We start from the raw sequence: 26,782 nt of genomic DNA, 5'->3' as shown, positions 1-26,782 counted from the left end.
AGTTGCCCCATTCTTGACACAGCTGTTAAATGAATCACTGCAGTTGTTAATAACATGGTTCTATAGTGAAACTATGACCTGTTATCATCACAGATGCTAAAAGTAACATCTGGGTTCACAAGAATGCAGTTCAATACCTATGAAGGTTGTCAGGCTGGAGAAGAATGCCTGATAAAATGATTATGTGACATAATAGAATGGAATGCTCTGGGAAGTTGGGGGGGGGAGGGGGGAGGTAGGGGGGGGAGGAGGGAGGGGGGATTTTTAAAGGAAAATTGTATCTTAAAACTTTTCAATAAAAAAAAATAGAATGGAATGCTCTTTGTTCTCTATTGGCATATTGAAGAAAAAAGCATAATCCAGTAGCTATCAATGATCCACCTAACCCTGCGTTCCACTTTTCAAGAAGAGCTATAGTTTTTACAACATAGACATTCGAGTTTAGTTTGCACAACATACTTTTAAAATATGGTCAGTCAACCAGACTGCATTTTTTTGTGTGTGAATCCCAACAATTCGATTAAGTACTGCAGAATTACAACTGCTTTCTAAAGCAACTGCACCGGTATTAGGCAGAAGATAACTACCTTACTTTTTGTTACTATTTTGCAAGTTGAATTAGGAACAGAATACTTTATTATACCACCATTAATGTACACCGGTGAATACGACCTCTCAGTGAGGAGCTTTGGAAGATGTACCGGTAGTACTAAAAATTCCACGTGGGTGAACATTGTTAGTGACCGATCTCAAGGTATTACTACTATTCTGCAGGAAATCAGGATACTTGGCTCGAGGTTGACTCAGCCTTCCATCCTTCCGAGGTAGGTAAAATGAGGACCCAGATTGTTGGGGGCAATTCAGCTGACTTTGTAATAATGCCGCTTTGGGGTGTGTGTGTGTGTGTGAAAGCCCTAATAAGCAGGCATATACATAGAATGAAGGCTACTGCTAAGCTTGTAAGCCGCCCTGAGTCTTCGGAGAAGGGCGGGATATAAATGGAATTAAAATTAAAAAAAATTTTAAAATACTTCTCTCGCACTTTTAAAACCTCCAGCTCAGCCTCAAATACGCCGCCTGCCTGTATCGAGCACAGCAAAATTAACCAGAACCAGGTCCAGAGTTTATTTCCCACCCCCACCCCCCCAAGACGAGTCTGTCCCTTAAGGCTAAGTTCTGGCACATTCCTTTGAAGACCTGCCTGAAAGGTCAGGTTTGAACTCTCAGAGAAGACTCGGAAAAAGCAGCTCGAAAACGCGCGCGCCGAAGCGGGAGGGGAAAAAAAAAACCGGTTCCCGCGGACGGCTGCGTGCACTTCCTGTTCGTGTGACAGGCAAACCCTTCCCCCTTCCCCTCCCCTCCAACAGGGACACGGGGTCGCTACCGCCCCGGAGTTTTTCGCCTCCCCTCCTCGGCAGGTAACCACAGCCGTGCCGCCGATAGGAGAGAGACCGGGGGGAAAGCGACGTTCTCTGCGAAGCCCTTCGCCTCCCAGAAGGCCAAGGACGCAGACCAGAAGCGGAGGGAAGGTTCCTTCCCCTGCACTGCCCCGTCCCTCCTCGCTCTCGACGCCCACACCTGAGGGAGGGGGCGAGGAGAGGTCGGGAGGGCTCGTCGCCGCCCGATCGGGAGGGGCAAAGGCCCTGGACTGCCGTCGGCGTACGGCAAAGCGCAGCGGCTACACACGTACCTGCAGTTCCGGCAAAGGGGGCGGGGCCAAACCTGGTTACCGAGAGACGCACCGCCTCTTCTCCTCTTACTGTTTTGCTTTGGCTTACCCACCCCCACCCCGCCCGCCCCTTCCGTTTCGCAAATGTCGAACCCCGCTTCCGGTTCCGGTGACGCGACGTAGTCAAGCCAAGCCAAGCCAGGCCAGGGCGTCGAAAAGTTCGCGCTTTTCGCGCTCTTGCTCGCGCTTCTTTCTCCCCCTCGACCCCACCCCACCCCCAGTTCGAAAGGCGGATGCGGCGCAAACAAAACGATAAAACGCCGTGCGTGTCTTTTCGCGGGCGGGTTGCCCTGGTGGGCAGGGACCGAGGAGTCGGAGCTGTATCTTGTGTTTTTTGGAAGTTATTCGTGTTTTCTCTCGTTGCGGAATGAGCTCCCGTCTTTACATTCGTTACCTCAGGGGGGGGAAAAAATATATATATGACTGACAGCTGGAGCTGATGCATCGCGGACTGGTTCCCTCGGAAGTACTTTGCTCTTGGCTGAGTTCACGCGGCGTGCGGAATCGGGCTGCGGAATCGGCGCTGCAGAAACACGGTCAGCCACTAGGCGGCGGTGACATGGCAAAGAAACGCCTGTTTTTACTCCCGTCTGGCTGTCATCCGCGTTTTTTGCAGCCCAAATCTGATAGACCTAGCTCAGGGGTAGGCAACCTCGGCTCTTTTATAACTCACGGACTTCAACTCCCAGAATTCCTCAGTCAGCATAGCTGACTGAGGAATTCTGGGAGTTGAAGTCCGTGAGTCATAAAAGAGCCGAGGTTGCCTACCCCTGACCTAGCTAAACTAAATCATAGTTTGTATAGCCATGACTTATTGAATAGTCCCACTTGGTTGGATGTGATCAGAAACTTAAGCTGTAAAATAATTTACAAATCACAGTAAACTAAAAATAAAACGAGCCAAGAGGCTATATTTGGGCTTAGTGTGCTATGTGAAATTAAACTGTTGAGTTTAATCAGACTGACTCCTACATAATTTAGGGTACACTTTTGTTATTTAAGTAGCCTTTTATAACGTTGATGTACTTCTAAGTATTTTGGCTATGATGGAACTTTCTGGGGCCCTTGCTTTTAAATCTCGCCCAAAATCAGAAAACTGATTTTTTTAGATCACTCTTTAAAGTGCCAAGGTGCCTGCTGTATTGGCAATCGTTTGGCATTGTCAGTTCTGTAGAGACATTTATTGAATCCAGAAATTTCAGCATTTTACATGTATCTATAAAAGGTAAAGGTAAAGGTTCCCCCGCACATGCGTGCTAGTTGTTTCCGACTCTAGGGGCCGGTGCTCATCTCCGTTTCAAAGCCGAAGAGCCAGTGCTTGTCCGAGGACGTCTCCGTGGTCATGTGGCCGGCATGACTGGACGCCAAAGGCGCACGGAACGCTGTTACCTTCCCACCGGAGTGGTCCCTATTTTTCTACTTGCATTTTTATGTGCTTTCGAACTGCTAGGTTGGCAGAAGCTGGGACGAGTAACAGGCGCTCACTCTGCTACGCGGCACTCGGGATTCGACCCGCCAAACTGCCGTCCTAACCCACTGAGCCACCGCGTCCCTACATGTATCTATACAACTTTCTAATACAGGTAGTGTTACTATTGCAATAAACATGTTATTTACTCAACTTGGCCCGCATATAGACACCCAGTCTTTAATTTGTATACCTTTTCTGTTTTTTACAATCTGTATTAGCACAATTCAGCCCTATTCTCCTAAATCAGTATTCAAATCAGCAGGGCTCACAAGTTAAGCAGAATTAGGACTGTTGGTCCTTTGATGAGATTCCACTAGAGAATTGCAGGGTAATACTATCACTAGGAACTTAAAGTAACATTCTGAAAAAAGATAGTACTAAACCATGTCTAGTTTGCAACCAAGACAATAACATAGACTTAGCATAAAAAGTCTTACGATGGCATAAGAAGTCAAGCTGGACATGTGTGATTTGAAGAGAAGCTTACTGGAAATTAGTTTCAGAAAAAGCAAAGCATCCTCTTAAAAAGTAATATATATTTAATATATTGGACTTCAGAAACTTTTTCATCTTCCAGTATTATTTAAATAACTATAGTTTTAACTGCCCTTTTGGACAGGTTTTCATCCAATTTGAAAGATGGCTGTCCATTGTCTATTGTTCATTTTAAACTTTGGCTATAATACCCTTAACTGGGGGTGGGCTGTACTTTTATTTTTAAAGTTTGCTTTATACTTAAAGGCTATCTTGCCAACCAAACAATACTTAAGTATTATGGAAACCAGAAATTTAAAAAATGTGTGCTTTCTGATTGCTAAGAAATAAAGCAAATAAAGGTACAATATAAAGTGAAGCTGGCAAGCAGATTCAATGACTGTTGGTGAGTTCAGAAAGAACTAGGAATGAAAAACGCTGAGTTTGGAGGTATCCCTTCACATTGTGTGGTGCCACAAGTTCTTTCTCCACTTCTGTTTAATGTCTACTTAACTGCTGGGTGAGGTCATTTGTAGGCATGATCTGAGGTGCACAATCCAGTCTTTTGGACTCAAGACTCCTACTAAATGAACACATGGCAGTTGTGGCTAGATAGTCTTTGCCCTTTACATAACTTCGGACTGTACACTAGTTGCATCCGTTCCAAGACCAGGAAGCCCTATGCTCAGTAACTCATGCCCTGGTAACCTCCCACATAGATTACTGTAACACATCCATTTCTGCCCTTGAAGAACATTTAGAAGTTTTATCTGGTACAAAATATAGTGGCATGGGCAGTTATAAGTGCCAGTATATTAGCATGTTACACCTCTACTCTGCAAGCTACTTTGGCTAACAGTTTGCTTCCAGGTTCAATTCAAGATGCTGGTAATGATCTATAAAGCCCCACGTCATGAGCTGGGTCATGTGAGGGACCGCCCCTCTCCAATCACATCCCATCTGGAAGGGCATGTTGTGGGTCCTATCCACAAAGGAACATCATGTGACAGGAGCCAGGAGAAAAGTCTTTTCTGCCATTGCACGTGCTCTTTAGAACAGGGGACCCCAACCCCCAGTCCGTGGACTGGTTTCAGGCTGCGGCATGCCAGCAACCGGTCCGCACAAACAAGCAAAGCCCCATCCGCAAGATGCAGGCAGCACACAAAACCACGCACCCTCCAGTCCGCAGAAAAAGCTCTCTCCATGGAGCTGGTCCCTGGTGCTCAAAAGGTTGGGGACCTCTGCTTTAGAATATCCCGAACATGCTGGCCTTCCCAAGATTCTGAAGACATGACTTTGCCATCTGAAGATCTGGTGACCTAAGTATGGAGGCTGCAAAGAGGCTGTATTTCTTGGAAAATTTGTTAATGGTTCTTAGCCCGGTGTGCCTTTGACAAAATAGGATTTGAGCTGAAAGGTATATTAATATCTTTATATATGCATAAGTAAAAAAAGAAATCCCTCCTGCATACAAGATAAGAGACCCCTTCAAAAGGAAAAATCTTTTTATATACTGTTCATACATACTGGGTTTGGAATGTGTTCCTCTATTAGCATAATTTAACTCATCTGTGATATAATGAGCGTATTCAGTAACTATACGTAGTTCATTATCATCCCATTATACTCTTAGCATGATCTTGTTAATGACCTCCAAGGTCCCTTCCAACTTTACTATTATGATTATGATTCATTATAAATAAACTTTAAGAAAACAATGTGTGTGCAATTTCTGAGGGACTTCAAAAAATTCTGCTTAACCTTGGTGGAGCAGTGGGCTAATGCCTCCTTAAGTAACACCAGCTGCCTGCAATTAGTGCAGGTTCGCATCCCACCAGGCTCAAGGTTGACTCAGCCTTCCATCCTTCCAAGGTCGGTAAAATGAGGACCCAGATTGTTGGGGGCAATAAGCTGACTTTCTAATAATGCCGCTTGGGGGGGGGGCGAAAGCCCTAATAAGCAGGCATATACATAGAATGAAGGCTATTGCTAAGCACATTGATTTGTGCTTAGATTGTAAGCTGCCCTGAGTCTTCAGAGAAGGGCAGGATATAAATGGGATAAAAAATTTAAAAAAAAAACACAAAATAGAACAACACCCTTGTTTTAAGTACTTGGGTTTTGTGCTTTGGATTAAAAGAATTGATACTTTTATATCTGATACTATCCGTTGTTCTGAATGGTCAGAGACTTCAGGAGGATTTCGGTCTTTTTATCCAGAAACACGTAGTATGTGCCAACTCCTTTTGAAGCTAAAATACTGCTACAGTTCCTAAATAGAGCTGAGTTAAATCCATATGTTAGCTGAGGAACCAGAGAGTCCAGAGGAAGTTATTCTAGGTAAGAAAGTGTGTGAGTAATGTTATTCTATGTTTGGAGGTGAAACTTATAAAAACCAAAATATGGCTAGGTGTGTCCAGATATCGGCTAAAAACTCACTTTTATCCCCAGGGTCTGTTACATCTTACCCCGTTACTCAAATATTATTCCTCTTAGAAAATCCCAATAAAAGACAAATTACAAGTGGATTTTCAAGTGAAATGTGCCTTCAGATGCGATAAAACAATGCTAGTTCTCAAAAAAGGATTCTTTGATATAAAATATACATTTTATATCAAACTAGTATTACATTTGGAGCAACTTATAAATACATTTTGAAAGACCTTTGCAAATATTGCAGTTTAATATTTTCCCATCAGCAGCATTAGAGGGAAATAGTGCAAAATAGTTTATGCTGAAAAGCTTTATGCTTGTAAAGATGAGTATATTGAATCTGTTATACTGTAACTTTTATTAAGACATTTGCAATGGATTACTAATATATTTAGATCTCAAGATAACTTTTGCTGCTGCAGTTATTTGTATATAGTTGTAAAACTCGTATGTTGCCGACAGCAAAATAGATTAAACATGATTAAAGATCCTTTTATCATGCATGCTATAACATACATTGTATTATACCTTGTATTTTTTATATGCAGTCTGGGGCTGTGACCTCATATATTTTGATTTATTGACATAAATACACAATGTGTTAAAATAAAAGGAACCCAAAATGGGTCAAATTATTTAAGATTTTTGTTTAATAGATGATATATAATAACAAATTGTATCCATATATAAAACTATTTATCATAATAGCTTAACAACAATTAAACATGAATATAAATTGTGAGTATGAATTATCTCTGAAAGCACGCAGCTGTAGCACTCTTTGCAAAGGAGAAATCTAGCTAAGTTTCCTGAATATATAGCTGGAAATCTTCAAAATCTGTAAACAGAAACAGAAGCATCTCACCCAGGCAACTTAATTTAAGTTTTTCATTATGATTTCTTGATTTCCATCAGTATATACACTAAAAGTTGAAATTCTTTGCTTTTATAAGATGTGAGAGCTGTTTCATAATAGACTTCACCTTAGAGATTCCAAATATTTTTGTTAAATATTTAGTCTAATGGAAATGATTGATAGGTTAAGGCAAAAGAGAAAGAAGAACATTGGGCAAAATAGCACCCTTTCCAATCATCTGTCTTAAAGTTAAATGCAAGATATCTCTTATCCTACACCTCTCTAAACATGATATAATAAAATATTAACATCTTTAATCCTTAACTGCCTTTGAAGAACTTGGTTCACTATAGCAATAATATCCAAGCAACATGGAAATACAAGTGGACAAGCCCTTAACGTATGTACAAAATTTAATGTCTTCAGCATAAAAAAGGCTGAGAGCCAACACCTTGTAAACATCTTGTGAGGATCCTACAGACCCTAGGGATATTTTTTTCTGAATAAGCTAAGTTTATAAGTTATAATAAATGCATTTACTACTGATGAACCTTAATGGCCACTTGTTCAGTGACCTTACAAGCCTTACAAACATATTAACAGCACTGAACGAGTTGTAAGTATGAATGGACCATGTACTTAACTTTGATTGTAGCATCATCATCATATGATCACAATCTGAAGGACTAGCTTGTAATATCACAGCAACCTAGGGTCATGTGATTATCTTTTCTAACCTTTGCCAGCTGCCTACAAAAAAAGTCAATATGGAAACCAGCAGGAAGTAGGCAAATGGCAGCCAGGTGATGTCTTCACTTAACAAAGGCAGCCAGAACTGCTGCAATTTCTTTCGCTGGCACACTCATGAGGCATCGCGCTCTATGACAGTGTTTCTTGGTCATGGAAATCCCTGTCACAATTGCCATTGTTAACCAAAGACTACCTGTATTCTTTAAAACTGGGAGCCTTTCATTGGGAATTATAGGATATCCCAAATTTACGGGAGATTATTCAAATATATATGTGAAATATTTAATTTTTGTTAATAATAGCTTAGGTTGTGACCTTAACCAAAGGCCATCTCCAATAACTTTAAAATCTCTAGTTTCTAAGGTCAGAAGGGCTTCAAGGCTGTGCAGTGTAGTTTTAACTGTCATTTCTATATAAATTATATTCATTTTGTAGAATTTTGATAGTTTTAAAATTGTTATTTAGTAGCTGATTGAGGTTGATGATTCTCTTAAATGCCAATAGCAACCATTATCAAATAAGAATTACTCCAAGGTTTCAGTTTCTCGTCAGAAGAAAAAATAAATTCAAATCTTCTTCCAATAAAGTCAAGGTGTGTCTAGCCGCATATGGCTATCTTTCTACAAAGACAGCCCATGAGCGGGAATTTCTTCCAAATATGAGATGTACATCCTTGTAGTATCTGATGTGCATATTTCTTCAATATGACCAAAAGGTGGATTGTGATATTTTATCTTCTCAGTTTTCTCCTTTGTGTTCTTGTTAAAAAAATACAGAAATATATACAGAAATATAGACACACAAATATAGTCCTCAACTTATGACCACAATTAGGGACATAATTGAGTCATAGTCAATTTTACAACCATTTTTATCACAGTTGTTAAGTGAATCACTGCAGTTAAGTAAATTGCATGGTTGTTAAATGAATTAGGCTCCCCCCATTGACTTTCTGTGTTAGCAGCTGGCTGGCAAGGTCACAAATAGTGATCACATGACCCTGAGATGCTGCAACCATTATAACTACATACTAGTTGTCAAATTTTGATCAACTGATGATGGAGATACTACGATGGTCGTAAGAGTGATGACCGGTTGGAAATACCTTTTCAGTACTGTTGTTACTTTGAACTGTTTAAATGAATAGTTGTAGGTTGAGAACTATATGTAAAAAGTAAGCAGTTACATGTGTGAGTGTAACTATGCTGGTAGTCCTTGTTTAGGAACTACAACCAGGACCAGCAACTTGGTTGCTAAATGAAACTTGCTAAATGAAACATTTGCTAAGTGAAACTGTGACTGTACTTATGATTGTACTTCATCTTTCCTTTGCTTTACAGATGTAAATATGAGGACTAATCACAAAGTTACTTTTTGATCACTGTCATAACTGAATGGTCACTAAACAAGGACTACTGTAATGGCAATGCCAGCAAATCAAGCAGAGCAATTCACCTATCATTCTTACTTTTGCTTGTAACACATATGCAACTCTCTAGAAAATACTCAGAAAAGAACCTATAATAGTAATATTTAGTTAAGAGCATAGAAGAGATGAGGGAAGAGCTCCATGTTTAAGATATGCTTTCATACACACACACACACAGGCATTCTACTGTAGATTTTAGTATATTATGCTGTGAGATATATATATATATATATATATATATAATTTACTATTATGTTAAGAATTGTTAAAACTATTTTTTCTCATATTGCATGTGACAAAATATTAGGAGAAAATTTTAAAAAAGCATTTATAAAATACAAGATGCAGCTGTTCCCTAGAAAATACCAATACAATAAAATGTGTACAAAATTTGTAGCAGGTTTTTTTTTGAATGCCATCTTTCAGAAAAATCTATTTGACATTAAGAATGCATAACTAAAAGATATTTCTTATCAAGTCCTCTGTTATTCCTTATCTTCTGAGGTAAGAGAAGGTGGTGTGAGGTAATTTTTTTGTAATTTCTCTAGCATCGCTCTTTCTTCCTCTTTCAGAGTTTCTTTCTCTTTCATCTCCCATCTGAAATTAAATTTATGAGGTATTTATGTTAGCCACACTGGAATAAAAATAAATTATTGTTAGCATTGTATTATGGGAACATATTACAATTATTAGATTATAACTGAGCTTACAATTTTCTTATATTTTTGTGCAACCTTTTTTATTTTTACAAATCTAGCACTGATAGATACTTTTTTTAAAAAGTCTCAGAATATTTCATTCTGTAAATTTTTCAATTTTATTATGTTCAGGTTCTCTTTTGAATCTATTTACTAGCTTATAGAGCTATTGCTGTAAATTATAAAAGGAATGTAAACAAAATAGACCAGAATTTGTTCCTATGTGTTTCGGTGCCTATCAGCAAACAAATAATAAGATTCTGAGCCCTCTACATCTCTGACTGCACTAGAAGCCTCTTATCCCTATAGTAATTATAGACAGAAGGGATGTCTTAGAAACCTATATCTCAATATAGAGAGAGGAAGATATATAAGTGGTAAAAAAAACTTCCATCCATGCATTTCTTTTCTGAGTTGTCATTATTAAGCAAAGGTTACTCATTCCAGAATCAGCCAGCTTAAAACTCTGCACAGGAGTCAGCTAAGTGTCCATGTTTAGCATTATTATTCTGCACATTGCTCAACTTCACCTGCTTCTGACCTTTGCAATGTTAGCTACACCAGCATAGTTGTGAGAGATATAATCTTCTGGGTACTCATTTTACCAATTTATTAATAATGCATATATTTTTCTCACTTATTTAATGCATTGCTGCAAGGCAGAACAACAAGGAAATACTTGTATATAACCTGCCAGACTTCTGGGCAAGCTGGATTGAACAGACAGAAGAATACAAAGATACAAGACAAAATAATTTCTGATTTATGAAGAAAAGGCTAAATAAGCCATTACAAAATAGTTTCAGTGACTGCTTTGTTTCAAGTTTTGTTTATACTACAATGTTCAATTTTGTACTCTTCTTTCTGTTCTATGTACAGGGCTTGAAGTAACTCTCTCTCTTGGGTGGGAGGGACAATTTCCACCTGTCTGTTGTTTTGGTAATGGACAGACTTGGAATTCACACTGTGTACATTTGTTTACTTATTTTTAATAAATGTATTAAATATATCTGATTTATTTAACAAATTAAATTTAAAAATATTTCCGCCCATCTTCCCTACAAGGTGAATCTGGGCATTTGATCGTATGAAAACTAGATTTCATCCAAATGTTCTGAATGTTAATTTAGAGTAAGAGGTTTGATATACCCATGAAAAGTGGGGGAAAGGATGCAAGAGAAAAGCAGAAAATAAGAATAATAAAGTCAGAAAATACAAACAGATATGTCATATATCTTCCAATAATTTCACATGAAATACATTAATTTAATAGGTAGAGTTCTTTTTCTATTCCATGGTGTATCACAAAGAATGAATCCCACATGTCTAGTAACCTTAATATGAATTTATGACTCAGGTGTTTTGAGATCACAAATTTAATTTGAAATATTTATCTTAATAAGATGTTTCCTATTTTACATATAACATAAACTATAAATAAAACATTGAAAAAATAAAATAAAACATTTAAATTTTGTGAAATTGAGTAACACAAATATGGCACTGAGATACTCCTTACATGACAAGCTGTTTATCCACTTAAAAATAATCTTAAGACAGTTCAGTTCAGTAAGAAAGGTCCATCTTCAGTAACAGTTTTCTATACCTATTGAAAATGTCTATCGCTATTTGAGTGATAAAAATTTGATTTCTAAAATGAAAACCTAGGGGTTTATCAAGTATAATTTGCATACTGGTTAGATGTAATTGCATTATTACGTTTAAAGAAATCCAGACATAAGAAACTCAGATGCCAAGAAGTTATTTTCATCTGAATAAAAAGCAGAACTTAGTACTGAAAGCTCCAGAGATGTCCACAATAGAAATGTCTTTATTAGCATATCCAAAATATATCACACTATTTTGGCAGCATCATTTGGCAAGATCTGATCACATACCAGTTCAAGTTAGATGAATGTGTTCATTTTAAAATCCTGGCTCTGTGAGCTGAATTGCCAGCTTTCAATTTATATTATTCCAAATTAACAACAATGTGAATTTCAGATAAGTCTATTTATAACTGGCACATACCTTATTTAGGATCACATTAGCACGTTCAAAGATTAAATTAAATTTGCTGTCCAAATATGTAATAATTTGGTCCAAATCTTAGTGACAGTATGGAATACTTTGTTTATGAGTAAAAGAACAATCATAACAACTTTGAAAATTTATCCCAGACAATTTTATTTTCATACAAATTGTAGAATTAATGTTGTCATAATTTATAGTCATGCACATATGCTTAAATCTTGTACTCATACGAATCAGATTAACATCATGAGCTGGGGTGGAATTACATTCTGTAATTATTTTCTTTTATAGTTAAAGAACAAAATCATGTTCTATTGCTGTACATATGTGAGTACTGTAAATATCAATACTATGTGAAAAATATAGAAATGGAAAATAAGTTATAAGAGATGTTCAAGTCAATATTCTTATCTGTATGGACGGTACAGTTAAAGATTTAGCTGGATATGTATAGGTTGTAGTTCTGAAAATGTAATGTCATATTTAATGTCCATGATAAAAATCCATGTAAAATTGGCTTTCAGAATTCTATCTTTTCTCGGATTGGGGGAGTACCTGATTCCAAGTTTAGATACCAATTCTAGAACAGTTGCATAGTTGTCTGCATGGTAGCTGGGTGTGTATGTTCATATATATTCGCACAAAGGCATCTGCATCCCACAGAAGAGCATCAATAGAATACATGAATTTGGACACAAACCCATACTTCAAAACCCATGCTAAGCAATGCATTCTGAAGACTACACAAACAATACGCCACTATGGACTATATGAAATAAACCCCAAAATCCAAATAATTTAATCAAATTTGCTTTTTAAAAATGTACTTGAAATGAAAAGAGTCAACTTTTAAAAAGTTAGAGGAACAAAACTGCTACCTTAGACAATTGCTCTACCTTTCACCAAAATGATATAGTTGGGTAGGGTTTCTCAGTAAGAGAATTGTTTGGATGTACCATTTTAGCCTTAAATTTCAAGTGTACATTGCAGGAGGGGAACCTTAATACAGGGCTTTTCGACCTTTTCACCCATTATACCACTTTTAGGATATGGCAACATCCGAGTAACACCAGTCACCTAGCACGGTGTCAAAAACATGATGACCAAAAAAAAAAAAGGAAAAAAGTGATGAAGTACAGGTAGTCCTCGACTTACAACAGTTTGCTTAGTGATTGTTCGAAGTTACAATGGCACTGAAAAAAGTGCCCCCCAAGTCACAGCGAGCGAGATATCTGCCTGCCCGCCCGGTGGCGCTCTTCCTCCTGTCCGAGGTTTTCATTGTTGTGAGCAGTTCTGTTGAGGATTGGCAGCGGGGGTCGGGTGGGGGATGTTTGGTTTTTATTCCCCCCCTTCTGCTGGGTGGTTGCAGCAGGTCTTGGTCACTTCACATGACCCTGGGACACTGTGACAATCATAAATATGAATCAGTTGCCAAGCATCTGAATGTAAATCACAAGACCCTGGAGATGCTGCAACATTCCAGCTGATCAGCGCTTCTTCTGGGCTCAGAAGCGCCAGGATCAGCACCAAGCTCCAGCTGGAGCCTGGCGCTGATCCTGGCGCTTCTGCTGAGCCCTGGCAGCCCTGCAGCTCCATCCGTCTCTCGCTCAGGCTTGTGTGGTGCTGCTACCAGTTCAGCTCATTCCCCTCCCCCGCTACTTTTCTAGGATGGTCGCATACCAATTGCCAATGTACCACAGGTGGTACCCGTACCACTGGCTGAAAAGCCCTGCTTTAATAGATATACTATTTATTGTTAATTTAGACTTCATGTTTTATTAATATTGATATACAGTTATTTATACAAATATTTAACTATTAAGAATCTTTGGATCGACAAGTCTGAAAACACCAGGTGAGTTTCCTTCAATCTTTATGAAAGTAAGTTTTAAATACAAGTTTAAAGACTTTAAAAAAATAGGAGAAGTATAAACAGTAAAAGGGTGATTGATTTGGGCAAGTTACAAATAGACTAAGGATGCGATGGATTCTAAATAAGATTTTGGAATTAACTGAAATAAATCTTGCTGCAAAAATGCTTTTTAAAAATTCTTTAAAATTCATTAGGATTAGAATTTGAAGGTTGGATATTAAAGGGAATCAGAAGAAACTAAAGATTCCAATTAAAGAAGAAGAACAAATTACCAGGACCAGATGGATTACACCCCAAGGATCTGAAGGAACTGGCAGATGTGATATCAGAACCACTTCATCATCTTTCCAAAGATCCTGGAGCACTGGGGAACTACCAGACGACTGGAAAAGAGCTGATGTAGTTCCCATATTAAAAAAAAATGGATCCAGGAAACTACAGACCTTTCAGCCTGACCACAATACCTGGGAAGATCTTGGAAAAGATAATCAAGCAACGAATCAGCGAACACCTAGAGGCAAACAAAGTCATTACCAAAAGTCACATGGGTTTCTCAAACACAGATCATGCCAAATAAATCTTATTGCATTCTTTGACCAAGTGACAAAATTAGTCGACCAGAGGAATGCTGTGGATATAATTTACTTGGACTTCAGTAAGGTATTTGATAAAGTAGATCACAAACTACTACTTGATAAGATAGAAAAATGTGGGTTAGACAGCATCACCACCAGATGGATTCATAGCTGGCTGACCAGCCGTACTCAGCATGTGGACCCCAATGGAACTGCATCTACATGGAAGGGTGTAGTGGGGTGCCCAGGGGCTCTGTTCTGGGTCCTGTGCTCTTCAACATCTCCATCAATTATTTGGATGAGGGGATAGATGGGGAATTCTTCAAATTTGCAGACGACACTAAGCTGGCAGGAATAGCCAACACTCCAGAAGATAGGCTTAAGATACAGAAGGATCTTGACAGACTTTATCTAATAAAATGAAATTCAATAGTGAAAAAAGTAAGGTTCTACATTTAGGCAAGAAAAACCAAATGCACAGGTATAGTATAGGTGGTACCTTGCTCAATAGTAGCAACTGTGAGAGGGATCTTGAAGTCCTAGTGGACAATCACTTAAATATGACCCAGCAGTGTGCTGCAGCTGCCAAAAAAGCCTACACAGTGCTAGGCTGCATTAACAGAGGGATAGAATCAAGATCACATGAAGTGTTAATACCACTTTACAATGCCTTGGTAAGGCCACACTTGGAATACCGCATCCAGTTTTGGTCATCACAATGTAAAAAAGATGTTGAGATTCTAGAAAGAGTACAGAGAAGAACAACAAAGATGATCAGGGGAGTGGAGGCTAAAACATATAAGGAACAGTTGCTGGAACTGGGAATGTCTAGTCTAATGAAGAGAAGGACGAGGGGTGACATCATAGCAGTGTTCCAATATCTCAGGGGCTGCCACAAAGAAGAGGGAGTCAAGTTATTCTCCAAAGCACCTGAAGGCAGGACAAGAAGCAGTGGAACAACCTGCCTCCAGAACCTGTGAATGCTCCCACACTGGAAGTTTTTAAGAGGAGACTAGAGAATCATTTGTCTGAAATGGTATAGGGTTTCCTGTCTGAGCAGGGGGTTGGACTAGATGACCTCCAAGGTCCCTTCCAACTTTATTATTATTAACACTTAAATTGTACATACTAATACAGAGTAAACACTGGACTCATTTAATTTGAAGAGTGTTTGCCTTTATAGATAGATTAAGGTTAAAAGTTATTACAAAGGAGTCATAAGTATAATCTTATAAGATTCAGAAAGATCTGAAAGTTTAAAAGTTTAAAATGCCAGGCTACAAGAATGATATGGAGATACAAATGAAACTCTGACATTTTAATAATTAAAAAGGATATACAAACAACAAACCAGGAGATTGGCCTGAATAATTTTCGTATAATGGATTTACAAAAGAGATACACTAACGCTTTGCAGAATTTTGTGAAAAGGGACAGGAAAATATGAAAAAAATCAACTTCCAGCACTTTATCTGAAGGGACTAAAAATCAAGATTGTCAAATGCAAAAGAAAGGAATATAAAGTTCGTTTCTTTGATCACGGTAAAAATAGATTTTTTAAAAAATTTCTGGTGACCCTTAATGGACTTTTGCTGATCAGGACTGAAACAATGAGTCTTTAACGATATGAGAAGAAGAGATTTTTTGTATTTTAAGAGAAGGTGATAGTTTATTGAAATTGTTTATAATTGTAATGAAGGGAGAAGTAATTTCTTTATATATTTCCTTTTTTTCTTTACTATATTCTTATTTTCTATGTTTACCTCTATTTTCTGCACTATTTTTTCTTTTTTAAAATTTGTATTAGTTTTGGTAATTTGATAAAATTCCTTTATTTTGAAAAAGGAAAGGATTTTGGCAATTATCTACAGCAATCAGTAATCCAGGGCGGGAATCTATTAGGTTAACAGTTGCAATCCAATTTCTGTTTAAACTTATCACTGAATAACAGTCCACTATCTCCCAAGGCAGTCTGTTCACTGTTGAGCTGCTCATAGCATTAGGAAAATTTTCCTGACATCCAACCAAAATATATTTCCATGTAATTTAAACATCTTCTGTTCTGTAACAACTCTGAAAAATTCTGCCTTGTCTTCTACATGACAGCCTTTCAGATGCTTGAAGACAGCTGCCATGTCTTCAAACTTCTCATTTCCAGGCTAAATGTACCCACTGCCTCCAACCATTTACCATAAGTTGTTCTTCCCAAGCCATTTATTTTGTACCTGTCTTCTAAACACAATCCTGTGTGGCAATATCTAGAACTGGATAAAATACAGAGGACCAAGATGATTAGTCTAATCTATAGATAGAAAGTGATATATTGTCTGTGGTCTTAACATCTGTTGTCACAATTTAAGGCTATATGTTTTTTGCCATTTCTGTATGACCTGCAATTGTTCACTTCATTTTCCCTATCAAACACAGCTACATTGATCTTTATTTATCAAATGTTTAGATCCATACAATTCAGATTTCATACAATCAACCTGCAAAACTTTCAGCCTCTCAGATAACACACACTATAATCTGTGTGCAAAAGAACATAGATATTCTAAAATGAGCAACTAAAATGATCAAAGGCCTGGAGACTAAAGCATAAGAATGGCTGCAGGACTTGGGTTTGGCTAGTCTAAAGAAAAAGAAGAAATAGGGGTGACATGATAGCAATATTCCAGTATTTGAGGAGCTGTCACAAAGAAGAGGGGGTCAAATTATACTCCAAAGCACCAGGGGGCAGGACAAGAAACAATGGTTGGAAACTGACCAAAGAGAGAAGCAACCTGGAATTAAGGAGAAACTTCCTGACAGTGAGGACAATTAACCAATGGAACGGCTGCCTTCAGAAATTGTGAGCGCTCCATCACTGGAGGTTTTTAAGAAGAGACTAGATAGTCACTTGTCTGAAATGGTATAGGTTCTCCTACTTGAGCAGGGGACTGGACTAGAAGACCTCCAAGGTCCCTTCCTTCTCTTCTCTTCTCTTCTCTTCTCTTCTCTTCTCTTCTCTTCTCTTCTCTTCTCTTCTCTTCTCTTCTCTACCAATCCACATCTGTGATTACTACCAACTGTCTTGTAAATTTATTTATAAACATATTAGATAACTGAGAGGACATCACATAACTTTGTCTTATACTTTGCCCAGTGTTGAACTATTTGCAAATATTTAATGTCTTCACTGCATATGCTTGCTTTACTTCCATCACATTTAGCCTATATATGGAATATATATTGAATGAAGCAGAATTGGAGGAAATATTACCTGATATGCTGAAGATACTACTCTGCTAGATGAAAAGAAAAACTTAAATTTAAAGAATACTATGGAAAAAATAGGACTAACATTAAATATAAAGAAGAACCAACTAATAACAACAAGTACAGCAACCAACCCTAGAATTCATACTGAAAATAGCTTCTGCCTTTTAGGATCATTTGTCAACATTAAATGAACCAGTGATCAAGAAATACACCAGAGACTAATACCTGGTAAGCTAACAATGAAGGCCTTGAAGAAGATATATGCTGTGTTGTGTCTATATCTACAAATATCAGAATCATGCAGGCAACCAAGAAAACAAATCAATCATTGAACAAATAAATAAATGCAGAGTTCTAAATAAAGACTAAATAAAGATAAAATAACTAATACATTTTGTTTTTTCTTGTAAAATCTCAATATTTTCTCCTTTGGAGTTTGTATTTTAATTTTCTGCATTAAAATAATTACTCAATTATTAAAAAATAATTTTTCACGCAAGACACAAATGATCAGCTCAAATTATCATGCCTCAGACATACAATGTAAAGATCTACCACCCTGGAGAGCGCTTTTGCAGGGAAAAGTGCAAGGAATGTGGGATGGACTAAATTACCGAGATGGTGGTACACTATTGGAAGATGTGAAGGACCAGGCTGGAGACAGATCCTCCTGGAGAAAATCTGTCTAGTTGTTAAGAGCCATTAACATGATGTGCATAATCAATAAAAATGCTTTACTTCCATCACCTAATATTCCTCTCACATTCCATAACCAACCTTCACTTCAATATTCATACAAACAATTCTATAATTCAAGCCTATTCCCTTTTTTTCTCTAAGCCACCAAATATATGATCAATTTTCTTTCTCAGAATCACAGGTTTTGAGAATATAATTTTTAAATTGATATAATTCAAAACAATTTTAACTAGTGTTAAGAAACTAATACCCATATCATTTTTGTAGTCACCTTTGCTATGTATTCTTTATAACACTATATTCCCAATTCTGAATTCCAATGATATATTTCCAATTCCACAGATGCAGTTTGTACAACCACATTAAACAAGCTGAAAGCCATCCCATAAGCAAATCACACCCACATATAATTTAACATGATTCCATTTGGATAATTTACTTCTGGAACGTTACCATTTGTCAATGTTCTTGAAGCATTTATTACTTGAAGCATTTAGTACTTTTATTACTTATTACTTGAAGCAGTTTATTACTTAGTTTCACCATTTTTTCTTGGCCACTAATATTGATAGCATTTATTTCAATTCTATTATTTAATATACCACTACTATTCTACGCAAATCTCCAGACTGCAATCTCACACACAACATGATCATGACCAGATGTAACCATACATATATATTTATTTCTCCTGAACGTGATCGTTTTAGTTAATGAAGGATTTCACATAACACTTTTCAGTAAAATAGGAAAAATGAGGACTAGGTTATCTGCCTTTGCTATACCCATGTGTCCTACAGAATTCACTACTTAGAGTAAGAACATTACTAATAAGATTGGGCACATTTTGCCAGTAAGCCACAAATATAACTGAAGCCCAGCAATGCTCCCAGCTTTCTTGCCCATGCTGTTATATGTAAGATAGGATTTTGTTTTAACCTTGAAAGCCAAAGTATCAGGGGTCTTCAAACTTGGCCCTTTTATGACTTGTGGACTTCAACTCCCAAAATTCCTCAGCCAGCATGCCTAGCTGAAGAATTCTAGGAGTTGAAGTACACGTCATAAAAGGGCCAAGTTTGAATACCCCTGGGTTAAAGAGACAAATAATGAAAGTGGATGTAAAACAATTTTGTATGTTGTCTGAGTTTAATGTTCTTATATTCTGTTTTTTTCAGCCACTTTTCCAGCTAAGAGTGATTACACATAAGCATATTTTACTAGGTACATTTATTGTATGATCTGATTTAGAAACATTAACACCCATACCCAAAAACTGAAATAATTTTAAACAATGTATTAGCAGGAGTTTTACAAATAGACACTTGAAATAAATTTCATAAGATATTTTATAGACAGAAATAGCCAGACCTTCTTGAACCCTTCTTGTGATTAATTAGAAAATATATCTTACATATTTTCTCTCAGGTGTAATAAACTCATTAGATTTTGTCATTAAGAACTGATAAATAAATGCTTGGTTAAGCATAAATAACAGTAGCAAAGAGTGATGATCTTGGTTTTATACAAGATACCCATGGTTTCATTTTTAACTTATATGATCAAACATAAAATAATTTGTAAAATACGGAATTTTGTTTTAATTTGCTAATGAAAACATCTGAAGAACAGCACTAAAACTATTATAAGCTAAAGTATCTTATAATGTTATTTCTCTGTGCTGTTTCTTTTAAAAACAAAACAACTATACAAAAGCATAAAACCAAACCAGAATCAGTACTTTTGATATAACCTTTGATTATAGAAAGCATAGAGTTTTCTCGATTTTCCTTATTTTTCTTTGCTGGATATGAAGTTAAATTGTTTCATAAATTTCACAATAATTCCTAACGGAAGCCCTAAGATCAAAGGCTTTTTTCCTGGGGATTTCTGCTGGAACTGATGGAGGAACATCTCTATATTCTGATCAGCCCACGTAAAGGGGATTCCTGAGGACTGCACATGGCACAGCACAGTATATCTATCAATGGTCTAGTCAATATCTAGCTTCTACAGTATTTGTGTTCTATGGTTATAGTGGCCTTGGGGGAATTCTTAAGGACTAAAGTCTGCTGATCATAGCTCCATCCCTCTCCAAATCAGTCCTGAATGCGCAATGGACATTATTGCATTTACAGAACTATGCTTTTTAGTCAATTAATCCAAAAGTTTCTTGCAACTTTCTCAACACATCCTTCATTTTTGAGTGGCTGTAAACATTGTATCACACAAGGTAATTTTTTTTTGTGTGTCCTCCAAAAAATGACCAAATTCCTGGAAGCTCTCATAAAGAAAATTTCTTCTTTGCTTATTTGATAGCACTGGCAGAGTTTTAAGGGATAGTGATTGCAGCTTCAGTGGCTTGGATCTGTTTCGGTTTCAAGGCATTGCAAAAACTTCACTGCCCCTATTAAATCCACACAGCTTATAATGTTCCCTCCAGGTTATCTGGTCGCTTCAATGTTGGTTGGCACGCTATATCTTCAGAAATACACTTGAAGGACTTTAGCTGCAGATCATGTTTCTCAGACTGGAAAGCCTCAGTCGGTAGCAAGGTAATTCAGGGAAAGTGGTCACATTTTATTAATCTACCATAGCTGACAGCCATTAGCTAAATTAATAACACTTGAATTCAAATATACATGTTCTGATCTGACCAGAGGTGACAACAAAAGCTCACATGTTACTAGAAGATCATGCTTCCAAATTATCCAGTAGAAACTACTAGCTCATTGAGAAGACAGACTCTCATTTGAAATTCATTTCATTGGACTATATTAAAGAATATCTTATCTCAAGCTATTTAGAGTCTAACAGGTTTCAGGCAGTAGATAAATTATATATACTATACAAATGAATGTCCAGGCAGCTTGGCTGAGACACCAGTGGATAGCTAACAGAGAAAGCTCTCTTCATTCGGATGATTTTCTTTCATTTGTCATCAAGAAGGGGCTCATGACACTTGGACAAATTTGGCTAAATAAGAATTTACTGATACTTCTCATGTTTCCATAATAATAATGAGAAGGCAGTAGATGTTTCCATGGTATCATGGCTTTCAGGTTGCTGTATGCATTTTCCACCTCATTTCTGATTATTGCCAAGATAAATCAAGATAAAAAATATCACTGTATTTTTTTTATTTGGACCTGAATGAGTTGGAGCAAGCAATCTTTGTGGAACTTATCCATCAGACAGACAATCTCTTACTAAGGTAGACCTAGAACAGCTACAACTCAATAAATGGAAATTAAAAGATTAACACTGCCATAGAGTGGTCTGCCTCAGGCTGTAATAAGACTGTCTTACCATTAACACATCCAGCCATCAGTAACATTTACAAAATTATTTAAATTCAACTATTTTAAAAGCCAATGTCTTTCAAGTTGGAATTTAATGGAGATTTTGTCAACACTTCCCGAAATTAATTTTGAAAGCATTGGCAACATCTGCATTAAATTCTACCTTGAAAGATGCCCACTAGAAATATTTCCATTGCATGCTAAAAGATTATTTTGGTCACGCAATTGAGCCACTGCAGCAATCCAGAACACCAGAAAAAGAAAACAAGACTGCTTATATAACTTTTTATAACAAAATGAATATCCACACAACTTTCTCAAGAAGTGTTTGATTACTCACCCCTCTACAGCAAACCCACACAAGCTATAAAAAGGATTGCATTAAAAACATTTTAGAAACAACCAACAAACTATTATAATCACGTAGCATCAAAGCCCTACAAAACATAAATAAATCAAAAGACCCAGGAGCCAAGGGGAAAAATCAGAAGTCTTCTATAACAATGTGAAACTAGCAACCACTTTGTATGATACATAGGCAGAAAACTATAGAATACATCTATGAACATGAACTAGCAGTCAGAGGACACAATGAAAACTCCTTAATTTCACAACACATAGACAGAACCACAATTTCAACTGGGAATCTGTCATGATCCTAGACCAAGCTAAATCTGAAAGCTCTAGAGAATTCCTGGAAACTTGGCATTCAAACAAATCAGTCATCCATAGAAACATAGAAATAAATTATATTGCAAGATCCAATCTGGGTTGGTCACTGGGACCAGAGGTTTAGTCTTCTGAGCTTTCAGACTCGTGCTGGAGCCCATCCTCAAGGAACCTCTCTCTACTGGAACATGTGTTTGGGGCTATTCTATGAGTCATATTTGTGTGGTGCTGATTGGTGTGTTGATGGTTAGTGACTGGCTGTTGTTACCTTGTGCTGCCAAGCCCTAAATACCTGATAATCTGGCAGTAAATCAGCACTCCTGTTGATTGACAAAGGGCCCATTTCCCAGCTTCTATCATTTTGCTGGCTATCTTTGTACCTTCATGGCCAACTATCTTCGTAGCTGCAAAATTAAATGTATGTCTTTGTTCATTGCAATGTGAGGCTACCAATGAATTCAGGTCTCCTTGTCTGACCATTCACTTGTGTTCTTGCAATTAATCATATTTACCATTCAAATAAGACAATTAAAAAAAAGCTAAGAAGGAAACAAAAAGACTAGAAATGCAGGATTTCCAGCACCCAATACCTAGATAACCAGGGATTAACATGAGGCAAACAATCAAGGAAAAAATACTTGGAACTACCAAGGAGAAAACCATAGCCTACCAAAATTGGCAGCAAAAGTTACTGTATATAAACAGGGGAAAAAACTCCACACTGATCAGTTTATCTAGTTGGGTAATGATACATCAGCAGAGAGCACCAAGATCTACACAAACCCAATTCTGAAAGAAAATTCAGAGCACTTAAGGATTGGAGCACAGTAAAGTTTGGGAAGAAAGGATCCCTGGAAAGCAGCCAAGACTTTTGGGGAAAGAAAAGTTGCTGAAAATATGTCAGCACAGAAAAAAATAATCTTAATATACAATAATCTGTTACCTTAATGATTCTGAAAGACAACTAGGCAAAGGCCTTGATGTTGTAAGGATGATTATCTATCTACATACATAACCTGTATGTGCAAGTAAATGTAAACAAGCTATTTTAAGGAATTGTACCTTGTTGTGCTAGGTGCTCCATGTGACTCATGAGTGAAAATTGGTACCAAGGGAGGGGAATTACTTTCCAGCACAGATTGACCATAAACTGAAGGCAGGCAAGATTAGCTTCTTATCCGAGGATTTATTGAAATTCTGTTAAGATTACAGTGGTGACTCCCCTCTAACCTGTTTTGGGGTGTAATGATCCAATAAAGAAGTGGCTGTGAGAAATTACACTCAACCAAGCATCACAGGTGCTAGAACACCACGTTGCAGCAGAATATGAATAGATGAAAATTGCTGAATCACATGAAGCAATTCTGAGCAAATTGCTTGTGCTTATTTTCCATACTACAGTAATCTGTACTAGCCTGACCATGCAGTCTCTTTACAACAGGAAGACACTGAGACATTTCTAGCAACTCTCCCCAATTAAGGCACTAATTTCTCTTTGAAACCGGCTGAAAAAAGAAGTTTCTTGAGGATGGATGTCTCTGGATAGTTCGTGGCAGAACTGAGGAGTTCCAAAAGAAGCAGATATATTATAATGGAGAATTATTAGTAATAGTTGTTGACCATGTCCTATTGAGGTTGCTCATTGGAGTTATAGAACTCAATATACACTAACAGCTGAGAATCCAAAATAATTTCTAACATATAAGGAAAATGTTTAATCATTTTAGTATGAATATATATTGTTATGGGGAACAGTAAAATGTACATTTTTATCAGTAATGGCCAAGGAGTTTGGCTCAGAAATCTTACCAGATAGTCTAGTGAGGCATCAGAAACAACAGAAATTACAAGCAAACATTAAGAGAGTTGATACTACAATACCAAATCCATTAAGTATGTCTTCCTCCACCAATTTATCTTATGGTTCTGTTCGCTCTCCCTTGTGTAATGAGTTCTAACTAGAACCAAAGCAATTAGTAGGAACCATAAGGAGATCAACAGTGCCTCATAAAAATCAATTTTAATAAAGAAGGATCTAAATTCATAACTGAGCAAGTTTATATTATTGTAGTTTGTTGCACAGTCAGACGATCAGACCGGATTTGGCATTTTTATCCACCTATTGAGTCCTTTCTAAGGATATGAGATAGGCAGATGTGGATGTTTTATGGTGTTAAGGGAATTGTCATAGGGTGTAAGCCGTTTCAAGGAAAGCTGCCTTTTGCAGTTGACTGATGGTGCATTTGACAATGCCAATGCTGTCTAAATAGTTCTCCAGTTGTTTTGGGATTACACCCAAAGTGCCTATTACTATTGCTATTATCTTCGCTTTCTTTTGCCACAGTCATTCTATTTTTATTTGCAAGTCCTTGTATTCTCTCCGATTAGATGACTCTGGTTGGCTTATCTAACTATGCTCATGATCATACCATGTTACACTGGCAGCCAGCAGATAAAAGGGCATCAACCTATGGCAGGGGTTCCCAACCCCTGGGCCATGGACCAGTACTGGGTCATGGACTGTTAGGAACTGGGTTGCACAAGCATGGGTGCTAGATTGCACATGAAACCATGCCCCCAGTTCATGGAAAAATTGTATTCTATGAAACCAGTCTCTGGTGCCAGGGCTGAGGACTGCTGACCAATGGGACCAGTTTCCTTCAGTTTGTGACCTCTACCTTCAAAATTACTCAAAGGAAGAATGGGAGGGGGAGAAAAAAAACAACCAAAATTTTGTCATTTCTGACAAGGAGACTACTATAGTGTTGTTGCTTTCCTCTATCTCCAAATGTCATTTCTGCTGGATTAGCCTTCCCAAGGGCAATTCTTACATGCTTTTTTTTTCCTCTGGAGGGAAAAAAACTTCCCATCTCTGCATTTTTTTAATCTTTTTGTTAAAATATCCCAATCTATATGGGATTTGAGCTTACCACCTTTGGATCAACAGCTAGGAGCTCTTAACTACTCTACTCTTTAAGGAATTGGATTTGAAAACCTTCTTCTAGAGTTTAGCTTAATTCCCTCTTCAGGGCTCTGAGAACCTCAGGGGATAATGGCTGTCAATCACAACTTCAGCAACTTCCTCTCAGTGTCCTATCCATCTTCATCCATTGCTCACCACGTCCCTTTTGGAGAACTATAAATATAACATAAAGTTAAGTGTAACATAAGTACTTATCCAACTTGTGAAAAACATTTAGATCAAACTAGATGGCTCTATGAAGAAACCCGTGATGCAGTGAAAAAGTTCACAGTTTTAAGATGGAACAAGAAGCCTACCATACAGCCATGGAAATGCCTAGATGGATATACAAGAAATAATAGTTTTATTACAATATTCTATGTACAAAATAAGAGGGACGCGGTGGCTCAGTGGGTTAGAACGCTGAGCTTGTCGATCAGATGGTCAGCAGTTTGGCGGGTCGAATCCCGAGTGCCGCGTAACAGAGTGAGTGCCTGTTACTCGTCCCAGCTTCTGCCAACCTAGCAGTTTGAAAGCACGTAAAAATGCAAGTAGAAAAATAGGGAAGGTAACAGTGTTCCATGCGCCTTTGGCGTCTAGTCATGCCGGCCACATGACCACGGAGATGTCCTCGGACAAGCACTGGCTCTTCGGCTTTGAAACGGAGATGAGCACCGGCCCCTAGAGTTGGAAACGACTAGCACGCGTGTGGGGGGAACCTTTACCTTTACCTATGTACAAAATGTTTCATATATGATTAAAAAGATACTACGCATAATATATAGTACAAACGTAAATCAACTTTTAGCATTTTCTGTTTGTGTATGGATACATTATATTAATATTTGTCTGAATGAAAGCTAAACAGGTTTGCTACATATTAAAAAATTATACATATCACTAAGCTGCCAAGTCAATGAAACATACCCACCGAGGGCTTTAAGTAAAGGTAACTTGCTTTATGTGTTTACAATTGCTTAATTACTTTACTTTGCCAAAAAGGTCATTAAAATAATTTTAAGACTGAATTAAGTTTAAGGATTAACTGTATGTTATATATTTTCTAAGTAAGTTCTATTTAGCACATTTAATAGATGTAAAAGCTCACAAGTGATGATATAAAGGATAATTTACGCTTGCAATGCATTTTTATCCAATTAATAGATTGTCTCTGTGTTGCATATTTTGCATGACAAAAGAGGTGAATATTAAACTGCCATTCATAATGAAAATGCACTTTGCAAATTAGAAGCACCGAAACAGAAATTTTTCACCCTGTTTAGGAAATAAACAGTCCTTAACCAATTAAACTGCATTGTAATAATTCTATGATTTATTGCAAGTTGTTTAACTTTCAAAACTTGGCTAACCCATATTAAGGTCACAATCCATCATGTTTTGCTTGGAAAGCCAGCAAATAATGGCTGTTGTATTAGCTGCTTTTGATGATAGTATGAAAGAAGTATTAGCACTTGTCAACAAAACTGCTTACAACATAACATTAGCATGCATGGGCTGCTGTACCTATTTATTATTCTGGCAGCTTCACACATATTGTTACAAGCTTATA

General features: G+C 37.4%; 2 protein-coding genes across 10 annotated transcripts in view; both read right to left on the bottom strand.

Annotated features, from left to right (window-relative positions):
• The window catches only part of ARB2A (ARB2 cotranscriptional regulator A), a 229,572-nt gene extending 227,816 nt beyond the window's left edge, over nt 1-1,756 (bottom strand). For all 9 annotated transcript variants that reach the window (XR_014491445.1, XR_014491446.1, XM_083354575.1 and 6 more), the window contains exon 1: nt 1,691-1,756. The gene's annotated coding sequence lies outside the window, so the exon portion shown is untranslated. The remainder of the gene's footprint in view (nt 1-1,690) is intronic.
• Nucleotides 1,757-6,745: 4,989 nt separating this feature from the next.
• The window catches only part of KIAA0825, a 173,168-nt gene continuing 153,131 nt past the window's right edge, over nt 6,746-26,782 (bottom strand). The window contains exon 19 of the mRNA XM_083354585.1: nt 6,746-9,739. Within this exon, the coding sequence (XP_083210711.1) occupies nt 9,628-9,739 (112 nt within the window). The 3' untranslated portion in view covers nt 6,746-9,627. The remainder of the gene's footprint in view (nt 9,740-26,782) is intronic.

The sequence above is a fragment of the Vipera ursinii genome, assembly GCF_947247035.1.
Source record: "Vipera ursinii genome assembly, chromosome: 2".
Classification (NCBI taxonomy): domain Eukaryota; kingdom Metazoa; phylum Chordata; class Lepidosauria; order Squamata; family Viperidae; genus Vipera; species Vipera ursinii.
This window is presented reverse-complemented; position numbering and strand designations above follow the sequence as displayed.